The 25,802-nt window shown below is 40.1% G+C and overlaps 1 protein-coding gene across 1 annotated transcript; it reads left to right on the forward strand.

Moving 5' to 3' along the window:
• kcnj3b (potassium inwardly rectifying channel subfamily J member 3b) lies at window positions 1-25,171 on the forward strand. The gene is made up of 3 exons (XM_053638382.1): window positions 1-1,340; window positions 4,905-5,121; window positions 22,955-25,171. Exons 1-3 carry the CDS (start codon window positions 672-674, stop codon window positions 23,668-23,670), a joined length of 1,602 nt encoding a protein of 533 aa, XP_053494357.1. The 5' UTR covers window positions 1-671; the 3' UTR covers window positions 23,671-25,171.
• Window positions 25,172-25,802: the final 631 nt, after the last annotated feature.

A 25,802-nucleotide genomic window follows, 5' to 3' on the forward strand; every position in this document is an offset into this window, starting at 1 on the left:
AATCGATTCTCCTGACTTGCTCATCTAAGAGTCATTCAAAAAGAACCGATTCATTCCCGAATGGCCCTTCAGTATACTTGACAGCGGGGAGAAGGCAGTGGAGCAGAGGAGGTGGATGACAGACTGCGCTAGTGCTCTCACAGTGAAAGTTGGACCGGGTGTTTCTGAAGGTTCAGACTCGGGTGTCTTATCACGAGATTTAAACATTTTTTTTTTACCATCAACTGAAAAAGCAGGTCTGGATAGCTACTGATGCGCCTGCGGTGCTTAATTGATCCGAGAGCGCAGTTTCTTCGTGTGTTGTTGTTGTTGTTGTTGTTGTTTTCAAGCTGTTATCATAACTGGGGTTTGAGAGATTTCGAGCTGAAAGTCAAAAAGCAGTTCTGAAATGCATCATCCCGTCCCATGACAGAGGCACAGCGGAGAGAAACTCCTGTGGCGCAGAGAGCTGAGGCGCTCGGACTCCCATCACTTCCAACACCCACACTTCACTCGAGCCGCATTCTAAACGTCTCTTTCAAACGCAACTTTTTTTTTACTGTCGGAGTTGGACATGCGGGAAACGGAGGCGTCTGCGGGAAAGCTGTGAACGATCCCGAGATCGGAGACTGTGCGCAGGGAGAGACGCGACAACGCTCAGCCGGATCTGCCCTAACTTCATCCTCAACACGATGTCCGCGTTGCGGAAGAAATTCGGGGACGATTTCCAGGTAGCGACGACGTCCTCGAGCGGCGGTGATTTTAAGCAGGAGAAGAAGAGGAAGCGCCAGCGCTTCGTGGACAAGAACGGCCGCTGCAACGTGCAGCACGGTAACCTGGGCGGCGAGACGAGCCGCTACCTGTCGGACCTCTTCACCACGCTGGTGGACCTCAAGTGGCGCTGGAACCTGTTCATCTTCGTGCTCACGTACACGGTAGCGTGGCTCTTCATGGCCTTCCTGTGGTGGCTGATCGCCTTCGTGCGCGGTGACCTGGAGCGCGCGCGCGATGACAAGTACACGCCGTGCGTGGCCAACGTGCACAACTTTCCGTCCGCCTTCCTCTTCTTCATCGAGACCGAGGCCACCATCGGTTACGGCTACCGCTACATCACGGACAAGTGCCCTGAGGGCATCATCCTCTTCCTTTTCCAGTCCATCCTAGGCTCCATCGTCGACGCCTTCCTCATCGGCTGCATGTTCATCAAGATGTCGCAGCCGAAGAAGCGCGCCGAGACGCTCATGTTCAGCGAGCACGCGGTCATCTCAATGCGCGACGGCAAGCTCACGCTCATGTTCCGGGTGGGCAACCTGAGGAACAGCCACATGGTGTCCGCGCAAATCCGATGCAAACTTCTCAAAGTGAGCTATGTTTACTTTTCGACCACTTCTCTACCACTCTACCTGACGAACATGTGAGAGCTAAATTCATAAAAACAAGTGTTATGTTACTTTACGCACAGGATATGCACATATGTAATAGCAGTTCAGCCGTTTGATTAATTACACTGCTATTTGATCCATTTATTCTGACAGCTGTTTTTGGCATGTTTAAATATATTGATTCAATTCAATAACAGTACACACTGTCACAAAATCAGCTTTGCAGAATTTACAGATTTATATTTAGATCCCTGATGAGCAAACCTGAGGTGCAAGGAAAAACTCCCTGATAACATGAGGAAGAAACCCTGATAGGGAACCAGACTTAAAAGAGAACCCGTCCTCTTCTGCGTTTCACCGGATAGTTAAATTATAACTCATTACTCGTCAACAATTGTATTCCATACAGTCAAACAGTACTACGTGTGTAGAAAAGATGCTCAGTAGGTGCATCAGAGTCTTTATGATTACAGCAGCAGTTCTTAGGTACAAATCTACAGTATCCAGATGATTACACTCGGAAGACTGGGTGAGACTTGGGTATAAAGTGGAATCTTTAGGGCAGTGGTCACCAACCCTGTTTCTGGAGATCTACCATCTTACAGGTTGTTTTTTTATCTCCAGCCAAAATCTAACACACCCGTTTTAGTTGATCAAGAACGTCTTAAGGCAGTGATTAGATAGATGGTCAGGTGGGCACAATTATGGTTGGAGCTAAAGTCTTCAGGAAGGTAGATCTCCAGAAGCAGGGTTGGTGAACGCTGCTTTAGGGTATCCATGTGGGACCATGTACAGCAGCAGAGAGTGATTCACAAGTGCAGAAGCTCCAAGCAGAAGAAGTATCATGATGAATCAGGCAGGTCCTGAGGGCGCGAGGAGACACAATATAGGAAGAGTAATCCGACTCCTTCTGTTCACTTAAAGGAGGAAAACCATAATAAATGAGACTGCGTTATCTATAAGTGTTGTAAGGTGGTTATTGGTGTGATCTTTTTATAGGTTGCATAGGAATGACACAATCTATGCTCAAAAGCATATGTCATAATCACTGAGTGCAGGTTTGCTCAATACAGAGTCCAACCTGAGGTCTGAAAGTACAAGCTGTTGGGTATAAATAAACGATGACTTATTTGTGATTTGGTGCTGAGCAGAAGTGACATAATGGGTTTAAAAAAAACAAAAAAAAAACCAAGAATAAGCTGAGAAAATCATAGGAAATTTGTTGTGTTGGCAAAGGAAGGCTGTTCGTAATTAGAGTTGGCTGCAGTGTGAGTGGCATCCTGAAAAAAACATAGCGAGAGTTGGTTAGTGACAGATTAAAAAAAAAAAAAAACCTGGGAGAAAGACCACTATAAGACAGGAGACTGATAGGTGTAAAACTGGTCCTCAGATTAAAAGAGGAGATGGCTCCATGGGTACGGAGTGCAGACCTCAACATCTACCACCCAAAGAATATAGTTTGATCATAAATCAAGATGGAAACCAAAGCTTGCAGTTGCACATACATTGACATGAAAAGACTCAGCCAGAGAGCTCAAAGACCGATCACTGGCTGAATGGGAGAAAATGAACTTCATTGATGAATCCGTTTTCTTCTCCATAGAACTGATGGACAAGTCCATGTGAGAAGGATGCTAGGAAAGGAGTTTATGGAGACATGCATGCAGGCAACTGTAAAGCCTTGTGGGGGTGGGAATAGAGTCTGGGGATGCATCACAGCCAAAGATGTCAGGTTTTTGGCAAAAGTGAACGGTGATTCTTATATTCGACTCCCTGATTCCAACTGTCCAAAATCATTCAGTGCCTATTGACCGGGTATTCCAATAAGACAATATGTAGTGCCTTTCAGCACATAAAGTAAAATGATTGAAGTTATGAAATGGACAGCACAGTCACCTGACTTCAATCCTATTGAGAATTTGTGTGACTACAGTGGCAAATCTGTGGAGAAGCTACATCTCTGTGATGAGAAGCAGACTCTTGACCAATTAAATACTTTTATGAAAATATGTCAAGCCTTGTATCTTAAGAAAGTGTGTCGTTCTATTTTGGCATGCATGCTGTGTTATGTATTAATCATGTGGGTGGCACAGTGGGCAGCAGGGTGGCACAGCATGTCGCATTGCCACCTTCTAGACCTAGGATCCCTGTTTCAATCCTAAACTTAGGGGTACACAGTCTGTACGGACTTTCACATATTCCGCTCATGTCCTTGTGGGTTTCCTCTTGGTTCTCTGGCTTCCTCTAACCTCCAAAAAAAAACAAACATGCTAGTAGTAGGTGTATTGGTTACTGTAAATTGCCCTTAACTGTGAATGAGTGTATACACAGTGTTCGGCAATGGCCTGACATTCCAGGATAGTCTCTGCATCCACTATGACTCTGTCCAGGATGAAAACATTTATTGAACATGAATGAATAAATGAAAATAATTAGTCATAGTAACAAAGCATTTGAGTAATTGCTTTTGAAGTGCCAGAGTATGTAATAGTGTTGCTAGAAATCATTTTCATAATCATAATATAATTCATAATACATTTTTAGTATTTTTTTCTGAGGGTTGGACCAACACAGTATAACAGCAAAACAGTGCATTTAAAAAGCCTCTGGAAAAACAGACGTCAATATTTGTTTCGTTCCAGGGACAAAATGAGAAACGTAAAAAATTAAATAACCGAAACAAGATAAGTGCATAACAGGCTGGCATCCAGTTGTTTGCATATGCAGATTTCATTTGAGACTGGTTGTTGTTTTAATAGCTCTGAATCTTTCTTATGAAGAAAGATAAACTTCTAATGAATCATGAATTATTCATGGGTTCTTCTATGTGCATGAAACATATTATCTTAGATAGCATAGTGGGTATTGTTAGAGTATTTATAACACTGCCCAATTTCTTTAGTTTAGTTTAGTTTAGTTTGATTGCCTAGGTTGTTTTTCGTTGTTGTTGTTTGTTTGTTTTTTTGATATATAACTGTACCTAACCATAATTATAGATACTGTAAAATTTGACAGCATAAATGAATGCTAAAAGTTAATTCAACACTGGAGATTGTGCTGTGTAATTTGAACATACACTTTACATTAGAGCAGTGTTTCTCAATTTTGGTCCTGGACTATCACCGTCCTGCAAATGTCAGTGTTTTCACCTGATTCAACTCATCAGCTAACTAAAATGCCAGAACTGAGTTAAACTGGGTGTCAGAGCACACCAAAATGTGCAGAACCAGGAGTGAGAAACACTATGTTAGAGTAAATAATATGGAAATAATTTGGTGTGAAATAACATTTTCAGCCAAGCAGTATGGTAAAGTTATTGTGATCCATCATAAAATTACTATTATTCTGTTGGTTTATGTTGTCACTTTGTTTTTTTCTCCTTTTCTCTTTAGCATTATAGTTGGGTGTGGATTTTATTTCATTATTGCTAACATGTCTAGATGAAAGTGTAAGCCGTCTGGTGAACCTCCTCAATAGTGCTTTGTACCTTTTGAAATGGTATTTTCGAAATGAATAGTGCAGTAAGACCTTCTCTGTCTGTAGTCTCGACAGACTCCTGAAGGCGAATTCCTGCCTCTGGACCAGCTGGAGCTGGACGTTGGCTTCAGTACAGGAGCCGATCAGCTATTTCTTGTGTCGCCTCTCACCATCTGCCACGTAATTGACTCAAAGAGCCCGTTCTATGACCTTTCTCTGCGGTCCATGAAGACTGATCAGTTTGAGATTGTGGTGATCCTGGAAGGCATTGTGGAGACCACAGGTAAGACAATACACATGTATGTAAAAACACACTTATGACTACTGGCTGTTTTGTTATGGTTTAGGTGAATATTTTACATTTATGAATTCGAATTATTTTTTTTAAATTACTTGAAATAACCCTCAGTTCACACTAGCAAATGACCCGTTGCTCATGTTGCTTGGGGCTTGACTTTTGTGGTCATGTAGGGACTACTCTTGTTGTCGCTTATACTGTCCAGGGTTTTTTTTCTTTGTTTTTAGATTTAAAAAAAAAATAGTAGTAGCTATATACAGCTAGATAACTAGTTAAACAGAAATTAAATAATGCCCTGATCAGTGTGAAATTTGGTTTTATTTACATGCTAGGCTTCATACTAGCATTTGCAGATTAGCAAAGCAAGCTAAATGTAAAAGCTGCATATATTCAACAGAGGCACAAACGATCTCTTCTACTTCTACTCTTTATTTTTCTTCATAACGCCTTTATACCCATTTTATTTCATGGTGTAAAATGAAACCATGGTTATGGTTAAGTTTTTCTTTTATTTTCAAACAGTAAATGGGAACTAACTGGAGGTAGGTACTAAAGTTGTGAGTGGGGGAATTGAAGAAATGTCAAAGTACACATGCCATAGGATTGATCTAAGGAGTCAGGCTTTTGTATTTGTCACTTCACTGTATCATACCTAATTTGCATACAATTAAGAAAATCTCATTTCAAATGTCTTGTTGTTGTTTTGTTGTTTGCTGCTGTCGCTCCGTGGCATGCACATACACAGAAATTAATGGTCATCTGTCTCTTTGTCACTTGAACATACTTGTCACTTACCGGTCATAAATGTGCACAATAAAGCCAGAAAAATGAAGTAGAAACAAGCAGTTGCTTTGGCGTTGTTACAAAGAATAAAAAGAATTATTACAAAGTGTGGATATAAAGCAGTTCGTCTATATATGAATGATACATACTTAATAAGAGATGAACTTGCAGTCAAGTGCTGAAATATACATCCAATCATAACAAGGGTTATCACTTACATTACCATGTACAGTGCTGTGAAAAAGTATTTACCCCATCCTGACTTCTGTTGTTGTGTATATCTCATACTAAGTTTAAATCAAAACAAAATCTAAGATAAACCAAAGGCAACCTGAGTAAACACAAAATACCGTTTTTAAATGATAATGTTATTTGTTGAAGTTATCCAATACAAACTGGGCCTGTGTGAAAATGTATTTGCCTTCATAATGGGGCTCAGCTGGACTAGACACAGCCAGGCCTGATTACTGCAAACTCTGTTCAATCAAATCAACACGCAAGTAGAACTTTTTCAACAGCATGAGGTTGGTTCAAAGGTTTTACCCAGTAGCACACTATGACAAAGTTGAAAGAAATTCCAGAAATAATGAGGAAGAAGGTGATTGAAATAGATCAGTCTGGGAAGGGTTACAAAGCTATTTCAAAGGCTCTGGGACTCCAAAGAACCACAGTGAGAGCCATTATCTCCAAATGGAAAAACTCGGCACAGTAGTGAACCTTCCCAGAAGTGGCCGACCTTCCAAAATTTCTCCAAGAGCACAGCAGCTTCTCAGCCAGGAAATCACAAAAGAGCCAAGGACAACATCAAAGGAACTACAGGCCTCTCTTGCATCAATAAAGGTCACTATTCATGACTCCACTACCAGAAAGACACTGGGCAAAGATGGAATCCATGGAAGAGTGGCGAGGTGAAAACCACTGCTAACCCAGAAGAACATTAAGGCTCATCTGAATTTTGCCAAAACACACCTTGATGATCCTCAAACATTTTGGGAAAATGTTCTGTGAATTGATAAGTCGAAAGTGGAACTGTTTGGAAGACAGTGGTCCCGTTACGTCTGGCATAAACCCAACACAGAAATCCACAAAAAGAACGTCATACCTACGGTCATGCATGGTGGTGGTAGTGTGATGGTGTGGGGATGCTTTGCTGCTTCAGGGCCTGGGCAACTTGCAACAATTGAGGGAAGCATGAATTCTGCTTTCTATCAGAAAATCCTAAAGGAGAATGTCTTGCCTTCGGTCTGTGAGTTGAAACTCAAGCGCAACTGGATTATGCAGCAAGTCAATGATCCAAAGCATAGGAGTAAGTCCTAGTCCTAGAAGTAAGAGAAAGACTGCTCTCTAGTTATCGGAAGCGTTTGGTTGTAGTTATTGCAGTGGTAGCTCAGTGGTTAAGATCTTGGGCTACTGATTGGAAGGTCACTGCCAAGCTGTTAGTGTTGGGCCCTTGAACAAGGCCCTTAATCCTCAACTGCTCAGATGTATAAATGAGATAAATGTAAGTCACTCTGGATAAGGGCATCTGCCAAATGCCATAAATGTGAATAGTCCAGCTACTAAAGGTGGCACAACCAGATTTTAATTTTAAAGGGGCAATTATTTTTTCACATTGGTGATAGGTGTTGGATATTTATTTATTTTTTTTTTTCCTTCAGTACAAATAATAAATAAATAAATAACTGTATTGTGTGTTTACTCAGGTTGCCTTTATTTTATGTTGTACTTCGTTTGAAGATCTAAATTTAATATGAGATATACAAAAAGCCGCAGAAATCAGGATCAGGATCACAACGCCGTAATGGTATAGCAAAGAACATGCCAGATGGATATGAACATCAACACACCCACACTCTACCAAGTGCTCTTAGTTAAGCTGAGTCTTCCAATTCTTCTGAAATATTTGTCTTCAGGGATTCTGCAGAGAGAATGTAGATGATGCCGAGTTAGCCATAAGGTTATTTTTGTCCTCTGCACTATTCTTAAAAAAAAAAAAGACAACAGTGTTTTGTTTGTTGGGGAGTTTTGTGTGGGTGTACACGGTTTGAGGTATTGGGTGTAGGTGGCTGATCGCTGAAGTACTAGACTGACTTGTTCATGCTGTAAAGGAGCTGTTAATGTCGAGAAGAACACTAAAAAAAGAGAGAAAAAGCAAAAGGGAGAGAGCACCAGCCTTGTTATGTAAGATGTGTGAAACATAAAGGGAATCTTTATTTAGCATGCCACATCGCAGTGGTCTAACACGATGCAAGATCAGCAAACCTGCCAGTCAGAGCATTCACCTTTACCTTTAGTGCCTCAGGCTTCGAGTGCACCAAGTCCTGCAAATACACCAGGCACACAGCGCAGCATGAAAAAAAATATATACAAAGCACTCTTAGCCATACCAAGACCAATAAACACCCACACTCCAACAAACACACACACACAGTCTCAATGTTTCACACAGTCTCCACACAGTGTACAGTAGTGTTACACTGACAGGTCTTCCACATGAACGGTGCACGCACATCAGCGAGCAGTCTGAATATTCCACCCACAGAAAGCGAGCGGATTTGTGGGTAAAAACAGAATTATGTACAGTTAGTCAGCACTCTGTTCTCCCCATTGTGAATCAGTTTCCATAGCAACTAAATCTCCTCCTCCTTAAGTGGGCTCAGTACAGTAAAGTCGCACAGCCTATTTGAGGTACAGAGAAGTATGTGAGAGGAACACTGATCTGTTTTTTTTTTCCTACGTGTGTATTACATAAATTCATAAACTAGGGATGGTACAATTTAACAGCTCAGTATCACACTTTTCACTTTCACGGTATAGATTTATATTTGCAAAGAGGTGAAAGTAAGTGATTAAGTAACTAATAATAATAATAATAATAATAATAATAATAATAATGCAAATATGACATTGGTTAGGATATATATAAACATACCGGTACATCTCAAAAAATTTGAATATCATGGGAAAGTAATTTTTTTTTCCATAATTTAATTCAAAAAATGGAACGTTCATATATTCTAGATTCATTACACATAAAGTGAAATATTTCAAGCCTGTTTTTTTAATATTCTTGACAATTACGGCTTCCAGCTCATGGAAATCAAAAATCCTGTATCACAAAATATTATAAAAAAGAATTTATAATACAGAACTGCCGACCTTCTGAAAAGTATGTTAATTTATGCACTCTTGTAATCATCAGAAAACATTATAAGTCGCATTTTCAGTTGAATTCGGGGAAACCACTTGAAGTATTCGTCGTGTTGAATTATGTATTGCTTTTGTTTGATTTGTTCATTGCAAGCAGCTGAAAGTCTGTACATTTTGACAATTAAACTGATTTGCAATGGGGGTTGAATGATTTTGATTGCAACTGTATACATTGAAGACATTTGGGTTTGAGATCAAAAGATGAATATGAGACAACAGATCAGAATTTCAGCTTTCATTTCCTCATAATCACATCTAGATGCATTAAACAACTTAAAACCTTTGGTGGCAGACGACTCAATTATTAGGTGAGCAAAAGTATAGTAACAGATAGTCTTAAAGTAAAGTAAATAACATTTATTATTTGGATGCATATCCTTTGCCTGTTATAACTGCATCAAGCCAGTGACCAATTGACATCACCAGACTGTTGCATTTTTCTTTTGTATTGCTTTTTCCGGTACTGTACTGCAGCTTCTTTCAGTTGTTGTTTGTTTTGGGGGGTTTCTCTCTTCAGTCTTCTCTCCAGGAGCTGAAATGCTGCTCAATTGGGTTAAGGTCTGGTGATTGACTTGGCCAGTCTAAAACCTTCCACTTTTTTCCCCTGAAGAAGTTCTTTGTTATGTTGCCAGTGTGTTTTGGGTCATTGTCTTGCTGCATGATGAAGTTCTGGCAGACAGAATGTTTCTGTAAACTTCTGTATACATTCTACTGCTAACATCATGAGTTACGTCATCAATAAAGATTTGTGAGGCCATTTCAGAAGCAGCCATGCAAGCCCAAGCCATGACACTACCTCCACCATGCTTGACTGATGAGCTTCTATGTATTGGATCATGAGCAGATCCTTTCTTTCTCCACACTTTGACCTTTTCAACACTTTCGTAGAGGTTAATCTTGGTTCCTTAACTTTTGTGTCTCATCTCTGTATTTCTTTGCAAATGTTCCAATCTTGATTCTGACTGCTCATGAGTGGTTTGCATCTTGTGGTATAGCCTCTATATTTCTGCTCTTGAAGTCTTCTTCAAATGGTGGACTGTGATACCTTCACCCCTGCCCTGTGAAGTTTGTTGGTGATGCCACTAACTGTTATTTTTGGGTTTTTCTTCACAGTTCTCAGTGTTTCTGTCATCAGCTGCAGTTGTTGTTTTTTTTGGTTGTTTTTTTTGGCCAAACTGTTCCATGTCTGGTTATTAGTACACCGGTGGTTTTTTTCTTTTTCAGAACATCCCAAATTGTTCTATTGGCTATGCCCAGTGTTTGTGCAATGCCACTGATAGATTTTCCCTCTTTTCTCATCTTCAAAATGACTCTCTTTTCTCCCATAAACAGCTCTCTGGACTTCATGATGGTTTATCCTTTTTAATAACAAATACAGTCTTCACAGGCAAAACCTAGGGCTCAAAACAAGAGTAGATAGTCAGAGCTATTCATTCTTTAAACAATCAATTTAACCGGCATCCCTGGGCAGCAAGAAACTACTGTCAGTCACATGTTCTAGTATTTTTGATCATTGAAAAAATGGGTGGGTTCAAACAAAGGGTGCCATGTTCTAAGTTGCTTAACACATCTAGATGTAAATATGAGGAAGTGAAAGCTGAAATTCTGATCTATCGTCTCATATTCATCTTTTGATTTATAGCGAAAACAATAGAAATGGCCTTGCTGTTCCTATAGTTTCAGAAGGGATTGTAAGCATATTCTAAATCAGGGTTTCTCAAAAGTTTTTACAGCCACAGACCCCCCGGCTTCTGTAAAATAAATTCCACAAACCTAAATAAAGCTTTTCAAATATTAGTCTCATAACATGTTGACTATTTAATTGTAGGAGCCATACAATTTTTTATTCCTGAACCGTCCACCAACAGAACACACTAAGTCTGGTGACCTTATTTATAGACCGACTTTGGATTCAATCCATTCAATCCATTCAATCCATTCAATCCATTCACTCCACTCCACTCCAGTCAAACCTGCAAATAACAAAAAGAACAGTGCCAATAACTAAAAGAAACCAGTCACTGGCCACTTTTTTAGGAACACCTGTCCACCTGAACACATGCAGTTATCTAATCAGTCAATCATGTGTCAGCAACACGATGCATAAAATTGTGCAGATGAAGGTCAAGAGCTTCATTTAATGTTCATATCAAACAACAAAATTGGGAAAAAAAATGTCATCTCAGTGACTTTAACGCCAGAGAGGCTGGTTTGGGTATTTTACAAACTGATGGTCTCCTGGGATTTTTACACAAAACAGTCTCTAGAGTTTACACAAAATGCAGTGACAGTTCTGAGGGCAGAAACGCCTTGTTGCTGAGGTCAGAGTAGAATGGCAAGACAGGTTTAAGCTGACAAGAAGGATATCTTAACTCAAATAACCACTCTTTACAATCATGGTGGGCAGAAAAGCATCTCAGAATGCACAGTGCATCGAACCTTGAGGAGGATGAGCTACAACAGCCGAAGACCACATCGGGTTCCATTCCTGTCATCCTGTCAGTTCCTGTTCATCTTTTATGCTCACCACGGTTGTAAAGCGGTTATTTGAGTTGTAAAGTATGGTCAACTGCTGCTTACTGGATGCTTTTGTTTTTCACACCATTCTGTATAAAAAGCCAGAGACTGTTGTGTGTGGAAATCCCAGGAAATTAGCAGCTTCTCATACCCGCTCGTCTGGCACCAACAGCCATGGCCCTATCAAAGTCAGTGAGATCACATTTTTCCCCATTCTCATGTTCTTGACCTGTATCTGCATGACTTTATGCATTGTTGAAATGTAGATTAGCACTGATAGTAGTGGGTAGTGATTTCTACTACAGCACGTTCGCCTCACACCTCCAGGGTCCGGGGTTCGATTCCCACCGTGGCCCTGTGTGTGCGGAGTTTGCATGTTCTCCCCGTGCGTCGGGGGTTTACTCCGGGTACTCCGGTTTCCTCCCCCAGTCCATAGACATGCATGGTAGGCTGATTGGCGTGTCTAAAGTGTCCGTAGTGTATGAATGGGTGTGTGAGTGTGTATGTGATTGTGCCCTGTGATGGATTGGCACCCTGTCCAGGGTGTACCCCGCCTTGTGCCCCTTGCTTCCTGGGATAGGCTCCAGGTTCCCCCGTGACCGTGAAAAGGGTAAGCGGTATAGAAGATGGATGGATGGATGGATTTCTACTACTGTATCAAAATAAAATAATCATGGACCCCCTAGCTATGCTCAACAGATGCCGCTTTGAGAGCCACATGTCCCTGCTATAAACGCAGGAAGAATTAAAGGATTGCCCCAGAATTTTCTTTGCCCCAGAATTTTAAAATCTAAGTCAGTCAGCAGCAAATTTCCATTCTTTCAAGGAAATGTACTGAATTTCGTGTCCTTACTGCTCACAGGCTACACATATAGTGGATAACAATTCGGTTGATGAACGCTGGAAAATTTCTTTATTTCATTGGCTACAAACTGGGACTCATGCCTGCCTTCAGCCTCCAGTCTGAGACATTCTCATACTTCAGTGCATTCTCAGAAACTGTAAGATACTCCTCTGTGGCTCCTCCAGAGCTGATGCCTATTATATTACAGCCAATATTTTGAAAACTGCCTGACTCAGAGGAGCACATGGCACAGATCATGCAGAGACTTATATTAGCATATTGGAGAGGAAGTTTAGATGAAGTACAATACATACTATGTGTTGAAGTCTCCGGCCTCCTGTGTTACTACTCGTGTATTCCACAGATGGATGTTCATTGGAGTTTAGGTTACGATGCGTTGCACACTGAATGATAAATAATAATCGATTGGCTTTGTCCTACACTCCTTCAAGACTGTGGTAAATTGGAGGAACATGGCTACTTCTGTCCTCCAAACCCCTGAAGTCTCGCCCCCTGTGTCAGTGAGTGTGCTGGTAAAACTGAGATCAGCTGGATGGTCTGTTACAGCCGATAGCAAAGTGTAGTGCCGTGTAAGTAAGCACGCACATACACACACTAACACACACACACACACAGTTAGGGAAAGAGAAACAGACTACCACTGGTTAGATGAATGGACACAGAATGATAGCGCAATACAGATAATGATGATTATAATGGTGGTAATGATGATAGATACATCTAGCTTTTTAAAAAGAGACATAAAGTACCCAAAGTGAGCCTACCCCCCTTCAGAGGATTCAGGGGAGAGCAAAAGATTGGCATGAGCACAACAGCAAAACAATGCAAGCGAGAAAAAAGCGAGTGATGGTGAAGCATAGCGAGAAAAAGATGACAGAAACAGGTCAGCGAGAGCACCTCTGTGCTAAGCGAACAGAGCGCTTAATGACGGTCACCATAGAAACACATTATCTCTGTTGGAAATATAAATTGCCCTCGTAACTGTCATCTGGAGAAGTGTAGTGATATGATGTTTTGGTTTGTTTGTTTTTAATCTGAACACAATGTAATATGCTCAACCGCTTCTCAAACAATTGCTGTAATGAAATTTCATTGTGATGGGTGAATATGGGGTGATTATGTAAGCACCGTTAGAGGAAAATCAGTCTGGAACCTCACTTGCCATGCACACACACACGGTCGCACTGTTTAGGTGAACATCAGAAAGCCTGTTTAATATTTCATGAGCTGAATAATAATATTTCGCACTCTCGTCGGTTTTACAATGGGCAAGCACGGACAGTAAACTTTCTCACACGGTGTGGGTGAGAGACAGACAGTGCATCGGCTAGACTGGGTGATTGGTGCGTGTGTGCGTGTGTGATAGTTAGATCATGGTCTGAGCTAGTTTATGTAGCCTGGAGGTGTGTGTTCTCTACAGAAGACAGCAGGGACTCAGATGATCCTCTGTCTTTTCCATCCTGAGCTTGCTTTCCAGTGTAGCAGGAACAGGCTGTAGACAGACTTGCTCTCCAAATGGCTTTAAGGGCTACTTTAAACAGCTCAGAGCCCCATTCAGTGATCCCCAAACAATCCAAAAGCCCTTTCTGCTCACATCTTTTAACACTGCCACAAGATCAGAGAACCCTTCCTCACCCAAACCTCTAACACACATCCAGGTGCTCTCACTTACTACTATTGTGAATTTAAAGTGACGTGGTTGTTGTTTCATTACAATAAGTATTTCCTTGTCTGGGTGTGGTACTGATTGTGAACACTGAGTCAATTCTTCCATTCTACTGAAGAAAAAAATCGGTTTGTTCTTTCTTCCTCTGTTTTGGGCATGATTTATAAAGGTTACCCCTCACGCCTATTCATTTTTGTGCTTTCTGTAAAATCTTCTCAAATCTCTGATCACATGCAGGCTGATACTACATCTACAAATGTTCACAGTAGGTCTATGTCAGTTTATTAAGAGCAGGTATCTTGTTATATTTTATTTGCCATGATGTTATATTTGTTTACTTATGTAAGTTTTTTTTTTTTTTTTTAAATAAAAGGTCAAATCAAAATATAGTGTGTTAGTAAGGTGTTGGGTCACCATGAGCTGCCAGAACAGCGTCAATGAGCTTTGGCACAGATTCTACAAATCTGTGGAACTGCACTGAAGGGATGAACACCATTCTTCCAAAAGATTTTCCCTCAATTAGTGTTTTCATGATGGTGGTCTCTCAAAAATCTCCCATAGGTGTTCAGAGATCTGGTTAGTATTAATACCATACCATATAATTTACATCATTTAAAAATGACAGATATGCCTTTAAATTCTGTTGATCTTTTAGGCTACATTTGGATTTTATATTGAGTGGAATAGGGCTGTTAAGGTATATTCGTATTATTCGGACTGAGCAGATTAATGTAGTCTTCTGTGTGTGTTTTTTAAAAGGCTGGTCAGAAAGGTTCTCAGGGCATCTGGTTGATACTCGAGGTCTATAGATGTGCACTGGGACTAGGAACCTATGGGACATTCATTAACGTTTCACGTGGTGGTTTAAATTAGGCTACTATTTTGTTTATATTTTGGGAAATAGAACCAAAGTTTGTTAGAAAAAGGTATAGTGGGACTAAAAACGGGTTTTTATGAACTCGAGTGATGTAGCTGAGGAACTCTCGGGGCAGAATTCACTGACCATGCTAATAGTGCTGCGATTTTACCTCTGGGTTTCTTCCAGTGTTTCCAGGGGAATAGCATTAGGGTTCATATTTAATTAAACAACCGTCTGGTTTAAGTCATGTCCACTTTGGATTTAAACCCAAATACAGATATGCATCTTTGGAGCACTAAACAGATTATTTAGACACAGATAGTGATATTGTGTTGCTCCACTATGCACAAAGTGCTCTGAATTAGCAGTTGCATTGTCACTAACATTTTAACTGTGATCATGCAGTTGCTAGAAAAATGGACAGAAGGATATAATTCCACTGTGCTGTTCCATCAGTGCCTCTTCCATCTACAGCTTTGTTCTCAGAAGTAGTTTGGACAGAAAAGTGTCCGTCCTATTGTTGGGTGATTGCAAGGTCAAATCCCAATGATGCCTCAGCTATCCATGGCCGGGAGTCAAGGCAACAAAATTGTCCATGCTGTCAGGGTGGGACGGATGGCGTACTCTCCGTAAGTTGTCAATCAGAGTGACACTGAGCGTCTGTGAGCTCATGTACGCAGAATAAGGTGGACAGTGCTTTCCTCCGAGTGGGTTATGCTGCCCTGTGACACAGCATGAGCAGCAGTTTGAAAAGACGCGGACGTTGGCTTTGTTTGTCTCAGTGGAAGCATGTGTTTGCTCCACTCTCCATAGTTGCCAGCTGCTTTGTGATGAGGAAAGTTAGCTAGTGGCTGAGAATTGGCAAGACCAAATTGGGGAGAAAATGGCGGATATTAAAAATAATCTGAAATATTGTCTGTCATAATATGGCTGATTATGATTGGATGGGGAAGATGGTGATAGAGGCTAAAAACCTATCAATATCACACAGCGTGATGTCCTGTTACTTCGCTGCACTACAACACACACCGTTAATATAGCAGAAGGAGAGGCAGAGCGAGAGGGTGTGCAAATTTGTAGTTTGTGTGTTGGTTGGTCTAGAAAACTCATTTGTCAGTGCAGTTTTACTTCACTGAGTCATTTATTAAACAGCAGCCCTTACTCCCCTGCGGGACTCCTAATACCCTCCCATTAGATTTGTTCTAACACTGACTCTGTCTGGATTGCTGAGAACCTTCGTGTATTCTCGATAGATCCTACATCGTCTGTCTGACCGTAAGAACAAGCAAATGTTGATGAAGGGACCAGACCACAGCTCGGAATATAGAATTCCATTAATGGTCTTTTCATGAAAAGAGATAACTTTTGCATACTACACCTCTTCTGCACATTCTCAGTGTCATTTTTTGTTTTGTTTTGTTTAATTTTTGCTCCATGTTTAATTAAGTACAGAAATGTTTTGTTTCTGGATTTCTATGATGAATCTTTTAATAGTCTTTGCTTTATGTGGCTGATCCACAGATCTAACGAGTTTCCCTCTGACAAAGCTTTTGTTTTCATGTAACCAAATGGACTGTGAACAGATGTTCCCATGGGTGTTGCTCAACAGTAAATGTTACTCCCATGTGCATGCATATATATATATATATATATATATATATATATATATATATATATATATATATATATATATATATATATTGCAATGAACAAATCAAACAAAAGCAATTGACATTGTTCAACACAATGAATGCTTCAAGTGGTTTCCCCAATTTCAACTGAAAATGGGATCACTGTCCTGTTGGAAGGTTCAATGACACCCAAGCTTCAGCTTCCTCACAGATGGCTTTGCTCATACTTCAATGAATCCATCTTGCCTTCCACACGTTGCAGGTTTCCAGTGCCAGAGGATGCAAAGCAGCCCCAGAGCATCACCGAGCCACCACCATGCTTGACTGTGGACAGTGTACTTTCTTCATTCTTCTTCCTCCAGACATACCACTCATCCATCGTGCCAAAAAGTTTTGTTTCATCGCTCCACAGAACAGAATCCCAAAACTTCTGTGGCTTATTTATATGATTTTGAGCCGACTTTTCTTGTACTTTTGGGTCAGTCGTGGTGTACGTCTTGGAGTTCTGGCAGGGAAACCTCCTGAGTTTAGTATTCGCCTTACTGTGTTCACTGAAACCTCAGTGCCTGTTGCCACAAAGTCTTGCTGCAGGTCTTTTGCAGTCCCTCGTGGGTTTTTCACAACCTGCCTTCTTAGAAATCTGGTTGCAGCCCTTGAGAGCTTCCTTTTTATGCCCTGTCCAGGTAGTGTACACTCAACAAACCCCTAGCCAGTTCAGCTATTTCATGTGTTCCAGCTCAAGCACACCTGGTGCTACTAACGAAGCCCTTGATTAGATGCATCACGTGTGCTTGAGACAACACCCGTTTTGCATATTTGTGCTGTTGTGAGGGATTCTATTCAGGGGGTTGAATAATTTTGAAATTTTGGCAATATAGCAATTGAATTTGGGGAAACCACTTGAAGCATTCGTTCTGTTGAACTATCTCAATTGCTTTTGTTTCATTTGTTCATTGCAAACAGCTGAATTTTGACAGTAAACCTGATTTGCATTGGGGGTTTAATAATTTTGATTGCAACTCTGTGTGTGTGTGTGTGTGTTTGTAATAACAGACCAATTTGTTCTTTGCAACAAAGAATGGTATCATACTGAAGATTAATATTAACAAATGTTCTATGCAGTTCAATTCAATTTAGAATATTTAAATCTCTAATGACTAAGTCAGAGGCAATTAGGAAAAAGTCTCTGATGTCCCTGAAAAAATCTCGAGAGGAACCAGAGTCAGAATGGAATCCATCCTCCTCTGGGTAACACGGGATAGTGGGCCATGGTGGCATTTCCTTGGGAGCAGGTTGGACAGAGCTCTACTGTATACACTTACCATCCACTTTATTAGGAACACCTGTACATTCATGCAGTTATCTAAACAGCTAATCATGTTGCAGCAGCACAACGGATAAAATCATGCAGATATAGGTCAAGAGTTTTAATTAATGTTCACATCAAACATCAGGGGGCATCAGGGAATTTCATACACAACAATCTCTTCAGTTTACTCAGAATTCAATTTTTTCAATTCAATTCAATTTTATTTGTATAGCGCTTTTTACAATAGACATTGTCTCAAAGCAGCTTTACAGAAATATCAACACGGTATACAGATATTAAAGGTGTGAATTTATCCCAACTGAGCAAGCCACTGAGTGGCGACGGTGGCAAGGAAAAACTCCCTAAGATGTTTTAAGAGGAAGAAACCTTGAGAGGAACCCGACTCAGAAGGGAACCCATCCTCATCTGGGTAACAACAGATAGTGTGAAAAAGTTCATTATGGATTTATATGAAGTCTGTATGGCCTTAGGAGCAGCCGTAGTCCCAGCAGTCTGGAATTAGAGAAGATTTGAGCTCCATCCAGAGGCAGAAAGGATCTGGATCTCTAGTATCTCCATAAATTCATGTGGGGCTCGGCGAAAGGAGAGAGGGAGAAAAAAGATTATTATGACTGCGAAGTAGTAGAACAGAATCTAGTCAGGGTAGGCTTGAGTAAACAAATACGTTTTAAGCCTAGACTTAAACACTGAGACTGTGTCTGAGTCCCAAACACTAATAGGAAGACTGTTCCATAACTGTGGGGCTCTATAAGCGAAGGCTCTTCCCCCTGCTGTAGCCTTCGCTATTCGAGGTACCGTCAAATAGCCTGCATCTTTTGATCTAAGTAGGCGTGGCGGATCATATAAAACCAAAAGGTCGCTTAGATATTGTGGCGCGAGACCGTTTAGTGCTTTATAGGTTAATAATAGTATTTTATAATCAATGTGAGATTTCGCTGGGAGCCAATGCAGTACTGATAATATCGGTGTGATATGGTCGTATCTTCTAGTTCTAGTTAGGACTCTAGCAGCTGCATTCTGGACTAACTGGAGCTTATTATATTCCTACTGGAACATCCAGACAGTAAGGCATTACAGTAATCTAATCTAGAGGTGACCAATGCATGAACTAGTATTCCCGCATCATGTAGTGACAATATGTTTCTTATCTTAGAAATATTTCTGAGATGAAAGAAAGCTATCCTAGTTATATTATCTACATGAGCATCAAATGATAGGCTGGAGTCAATAATCACTCCAAGGTCTTTAACTGCTGTACATGATGAAACAGAAAGACCATCCAGAGTAACCATGTGATCAGAAAGATTACTTCTAGCTACACGTGGTCCTAATAAAAGTATTTCTGTTTTATCAGAATTAAGTAAAAGGAAGTTAGTTAACATCCAACGTCTAATGTCCTTTACACAATCCTCAACTTTACTAAGCTTCTGTGTGTCCTCTGGCTTCGCTGAAACATACAACTGTGTATCATCAGCATAACAGTGGAAGCTAAATGGTGTGTTCTGTGGGTGGAAACCCCATTTTGATAAGAGAGGTCACAGGAAAATGGGCAGATTGGATGGGCTAAAACAGCAGAAGACCACGTCAGGTTCCACTACTCTCAGCCAAGAACAAGACTGAACAATAACTGTGCTATCATTGGCACAGACTCACCCAAACTGGACAGTTGAAGATTATTGTAAAAAATGATAGACTCAGATTCTTGTTCTTGGCTGACTGGAGTGGAACCTGATGTGGTCGTATGCTGTTGCATCCACCTCAAGTTTTGATGTGTTTTGCATTCTGTGACGCTTTTTTGCTCACCACGTTTGTAAATAGGGATTATTTGAGTTATTGTATCCCACCTGGCAGCTTGAACCAATCTGGCCATTTTCCTGTGAACCTCTTATCAACTTGGTGTTTCTACCTAGAGAACCATCACCCACTCAATGTTTTTTATTTTTCGCACCATTCTGAGTAAACTCTAGAGACTGTTGTGTATGAAAATCCCAGGAGATCAGCAGGCTGGTACCAATATCCATGCCATGATCAAAGTCACAGAGATCACACAGAGATCTAACTTTTTCTGCATTCTGATGTTTGATGGGAACATTACCTGAAGCGCTTGACCTGTGTCTGCATGAATTGGGCACTGCGCTGCTGCCACATGATGGCTAATTAGAGAAATGCATGTACAAGTGTTCCTAATATAATAGATAGTGAGTGTATAATATTTTATATATATATATATATATATATATATATATATATATATATATATATATATATATATAATTTATATAATTTATTTTTTTATGGTGCTTTTTGACAGATTTAAACCAATGTTCCATTGATTTGGTCACATTTTTAGATGTTGTGTCATCAAGGGGAAGCATTGCTGATTTCCCCATTTATTATGATATAGTTGTCTTTAAATTTAGTGGTCAAAAATGGTAAGTTCAAAAAGCACTAATAGAGTCCCACTAGGCCAGGAAATACACTGCCATATGCTTACTCTCTATGAACGTTTTAAGTGGAGGAACAGCAGCAGACAGGACAGTCAATTACAGGGTTACTAGACTTACAGTTTTTACAAAGATCTTGTTTTAGAGCAAATAATTGGAAATACATCTAATAAATTTCCACAAACAAAGGCCAAGTGTAAGTTCAGACTGTGTGTCTGTGATGTACACAACCGTTTCTATTGTACGATACAGTATATTGCAAAGATTGGGAGAAGGGAGGGGAGGTATGAAGTGGATAATGTGCATACATCAGAAATGCATGAGGACCACAGTGACCTTGTTTCCCACGCAAAGGCTGATAAATAGAAGAAAAATGTCTCTCCGTTTTCTAATGCCTGAACTTTTTTAGCTACTATAAGGTCTTTTGTGAGGTTTTTGAGATGTACTGTAGTTGGGCTAGAAATTTTGCTGCAACCTGGCAACCCTGGTTCATGAAACCACTTACAGCAAGCTACTAGGCTACACACTGGATGACTGTGTGTTGTCAAACGCTCAACTGCCTACTACAGGGTTGTTCTAAAAATTCATCAGATCTTAGCCTGAATCATAAGTCAAGTATGAGAGCATCTCGACTTATTTTTGTTTGAAGCCATGTCGTTATTAATGTCACCCTGCCCCACCAAAATCTATGGTCATGAGCCACTGCTGTCAGCAGGTTTATAAATCATTACATTATACTAGTGTAGAAGAATACAGAAAAACAGTACTAAGTGTGTTCTGCAGTTTATTCGTTCGTTTTACAGACCCCTCCAAAACTATTGGAATGGTGAGGCCAATTCATTTGTGTGTGCTATACACCAAAGACATTTGGGCTTTATTTCCTGATATTTACATCTAGATGTGTTAAACAGCATAAAACATATAACCTTTTGTATCAGACAACCCAATTTTTAGGCGGGTAAAGTATAGGAACAGATCAAGTCTTGAAGTAAATTAAAGTAAATAACACTTAATATTTGGTTGCATATCCCTTGTTTGCAATAACTGCATCAAGCCTGCAACTCATTGGCATCACCAAATTTTTTTTGTGTTGGTTCTCCAGGCTTTTACCGCGGCCTCTTTCAGTTGTTGTTTGTTTTTGGAGGGTTTCTCCCTTCAGTCTCCTCTTCAGGAGGTGAAATGCTGCTCAATTGGGTTAAGTTCTGGTGATGGACTTGCCCAGTCTTAAACCATCCACTTTTTCCCCTGATAAAGTCCTTTGTTGAGTTGGCAGTGTGTTTTGGATCATTGTCCTGCTGCATGGTAAAGTTACTCCTGATTAATTTGGATGCATTTGTAAACTTCTGAATTCATTCTGCTGCTACCATCATGAGTTACATCATCAATAAAAAGTAATGAGATTGTTCCAGAAGCAGGCATCCATTCCTAAGCCATGACACTACCTCCACCATGTTTCAGAGATGAGCCTGTATGTTTTGGATCATAAGCAGATCCTTTCTTTCTCCACACTTTGGCCTTTAACCATTACTTTGGGTAATCTTGGTTCCAGAACTTTTGTGGCTTATCTCTGTATTTCTTTGCCAATTTCGATCTGACTTTCTGATTCTTACTGCTGATGAGTGGTTTGCATCTTGTTTTATGACCTCTATATTTCTGCTCTTGAAGTTTTCTTCGAATGGTGGGTTGTGCAACCTTCACCCCTGACCTGTGGAGGTTGTTGGTGACTTCATGTGGTTTTGGGGGTTTTCTTCATAGCTCTCATAATGTTTCTGTCATCAGCTGTTGTTGTTGTTGTTGTTTTCCTTAGCTGACCCATTTCTTTCTTTTTCAGGACATTCCAAATTGTTGTATTGGCTATGCCCAGTGTTTGTGCAATGCCTCTGATTGATTTTCCCTCTTTTCTCAGCTTCAAAATGGCTTGCTTTACTCTCATAGACAGCTCTCTGATCTTCATGGTGGCTTATCCTTTATAACAACAAATGCAGTATTCACAGGTGAAACTGAAGACTAAAACCAAGAGTAGCTGTTCAGAGCTATTTATTGTTTAAACAATCAACCTGGGACACACCTGGGACTGACAAGAAATGCCTGTCAGTCATTTGTCACAATATTTTTTCTCATCTACAAATTTGGGTGACCTGATGCAAAATGTGCTATGTTCTATATTGTTTAACACACCTACATATAAATTCCAAGAAATAAATGATGAAATTCTAAACTCTCTTCTCATATTCATCTTTTGATCCCAAACCCAAATGTCTTCAGTCTACAGCAAGAACAAGTGGATTGGCCTTGCTCTTCTAATAGTTTTGGAGGGGACTGTATATGGGCAAGCTGTGGTTAAATTAAATTGCATAAATTACTAGGAGAACATTTGTACTTGAGAAGATTTGACATTTATAACTACACACTGGCAAACTTTTAATTAAAAGTCTAAACTTGTCTTTACTGGAGCTCTGTGCTGTGTCACTCCATTTATTATGTTTACATGCATGTTTGTTGGTTTGTGTCAGGCATGACCTGCCAGGCAAGGACATCATACACAGAGGATGAGGTCCTCTGGGGTCACCGCTTTTACCCAGTCATCTCTCTGGAGGAGGGCTTCTTCAAGGTGGACTACTCGCAGTTCCACGCTACGTTTGAGGTGCCCACGCCTCCACACAGCATCAAAGAGCAGGAGGAAAGCTTGCTGCTGTCCTCACCACTCACCGCCCCCTCACTCTGCCACAGCACAGGAGGCCTGACCGAAGGCAGCGGCACTGTGGATGGTCTAGAAGCCCTTCAGAGTGATGCAGAGTCTGGCTCGATTAACATGGCCGCCCCATTGGGCAGCACCAAGCTTCCAGCTAAATTGCAGAAGCTTACAGGAAGGGACGGCATGCCACGCAAGTTGATGCGCATGAGTTCTGAGATCACGTACAACCTGGGCGAGCTGCCCGTCAGGCTTCAGCGAATCAGCTCAGCCCCCGGTGTAGCCGAGGACAGGCTGCCACCAATCAGCTCACTGCTCAGCCCGGTCGAGGACAAGCTACCTTCCAAGCTAGGTCTGATAGGGGGCGGAGTTGACCCTATCAGCCAATCAGTGACGGACCTCCCACCGAAGCTGCAGCGATTGGCCGGAGGGATAGGAGGAGTTGGGGTCGGAATTGGAGGACGAATGGACGGCCACCTGCCTCCCAAACTGCGAAAGATGAACTCTGAGAGATTCACGGGGTTAAGTCTGAAATGAACACGACTTGCTTTCAGTACTTTGTTTACCTCCTTTGTAAACTGGACAATAATGTTATATATGGAACAATTTATAAATGAATATAACTTTCACCTAATATTGCTTAACACAATCTGGCATGTTTTTTTTTTTTCTTTTCACAAAGAGCATGAAATAAAGACACATATCCAACACATTATTCATAAACATAAGAAACATTATTAACCTCATAGTCCACAGCTTTTCAATTATTCACTATTCTTATCCAATTTTTACTATTATGTTTATGATGTTTCGCAGCATAAATATTCAAATATTCTTGATGGTCTCTATTCATCAATTTACTGTATGGTAAGAAATTCAAGAAGTCAGTGACTCCTTGTATGCCTGACTTATCCTTCGCTCTTTGCGTCCAGTCCGGCGTTCTCCATCTATTACACAATCACACAGATTAGTATTTGATATCAATTGGTCACTTCCAAGAAATGAATTCACTTCTGACATTTCGGTATCAAACAAATTGCCTCAGGCTCGTGTTTATTCTATTGCATGTTCAATATCTATTCATAACCAAAAACATATGATCTCAAATCTAACAATAAGCCTTAACTTGTATGATGTTTTGTTAAGGATAGTGTTTCTCTGTTTGATGTGTGACAGGGCACATTGATGTGTGATGTATTTACTCACCGTGATGGGCTGCTTTTTGGATATGAGTCTAGAGTTTAAAATTGTGTTTGTTTTTCACAAATCTTTAAAAAAAAAATATCTTCTAACCTTGTAATGACATTGTTATGGTTTTGTGTTTGAAAGCTGAAGCAATAATCCTTTGGATTTCCGTGATTATTTTGACTGAACAATCTTGTACCTGTGTTCTGTTAACGTTTCAGTTGCAGTATGTTAAGATCTACTTCTGGCAAAACTGAATGTGCCAAATTACAGCGTTTATAAACACTGGAATAAATGTACATGTCTGAATGCAGCTGGTGGATGATTGACAGCTTTCCAAATGATAGAGCTTTTCCTTAAATATTGTTTAAAAGAATTTTTGCCCGTTAATTCCCTTTCATATTTCAAGTCAAAATGTCATAACTTTGAATGTCTTCTAATAAGGTACTGCACTTTTGTAGGAGATCAAAAGATTTATCTTGTGTCTTTGAAGACATCGAGAAACTATGGAAGCAAAACACCACAAATTACTCATTTAATCATTAATCTAACACCTTCTTTAAATGAATGCTTTTTAATGAGAGTATTAGTCAGAGATTGTTATTGTGACTAGCTTACCAACATCATTACTGTATTTAATTTATTCATTTATTCATAAAGCTGTTTATATTTTCACTGTGTCGCCCCTCTGTGTTAATAAGCATGTGACTCGAAACACAATTGAGTGTCAGGATTGCATTGTTATAATTAATACTAATTAATAACAACCTTGTTTACATTAGTGACAGCTGGTCACAATATCGAATGGGACAGCTAAAACAATTCTACTACCTACACTTATCGATCAGCTCTGTGTTAACACTTTTATGACTGAATGTTGTAGCATAGGAACACAATCATTGAACACGCTCATTGAAAGACTTAAGTCATGTTTTTCGAATACATTTGAATAGCAGGCATGGTAAAAAGAGAAGCTCTTTTGTTTAAGCCATATAAAACTTGGTTGTGCAATCTGTCCTTGCGTGCAATTTGTACTTTGATTGGGCAATGTTGGCTTAGTCTGTTTACTTTCTAGTCTAGTTTCTCTTCACATTGTAAAGAGATGTGACTGAGAATGTAATCCATCGCGTTCAGGATTATTACACCTAATGTTTTAGTCCATGCCTTCGACAATCTGGACTAGAAAGAAATCCGAGCCAATCTCTACTATACAGTATACCATTCGATGTATTTTTACTTTTCTTGCTCACACAAATTTTTCAAATATTAACACAGTATTAAAACATTTTTAGCAGCAAATAAGATTATATAGATGTCAAATATTTTAACCTTATTTTATGTATTGATTAAATGGCCTATTAGCCCATTTATACCAGATAGCTCTGTTTACATGAATAATCCTTCATATTAAAATATTTACCTACTGCTTGAAAGTTTTACAGAAAGGTTCTTTCTTGTTTAGTTAAGAAAAATACCATGCACTG

The sequence above is a fragment of the Ictalurus furcatus genome, chromosome 12, assembly GCF_023375685.1.
Source record: "Ictalurus furcatus strain D&B chromosome 12, Billie_1.0, whole genome shotgun sequence".
Lineage (NCBI taxonomy): Eukaryota > Metazoa > Chordata > Actinopteri > Siluriformes > Ictaluridae > Ictalurus > Ictalurus furcatus.

Bases quoted from the DNA above. Each gene is read 5' to 3' on its own strand.
- kcnj3b (XM_053638382.1), top strand. From the start codon at position 672: ATGTCCGCGTTGCGGAAGAAATTCGGGGACGATTTCCAGGTAGCGACG. The intron at 1,341-4,904 runs GTGAGCTATGTT...CTCTGTCTGTAG, and splicing joins TCCGATGCAAACTTCTCAAA to TCTCGACAGACTCCTGAAGG. The intron at 5,122-22,954 runs GTAAGACAATAC...GGTTTGTGTCAG, and splicing joins AGGCATTGTGGAGACCACAG to GCATGACCTGCCAGGCAAGG.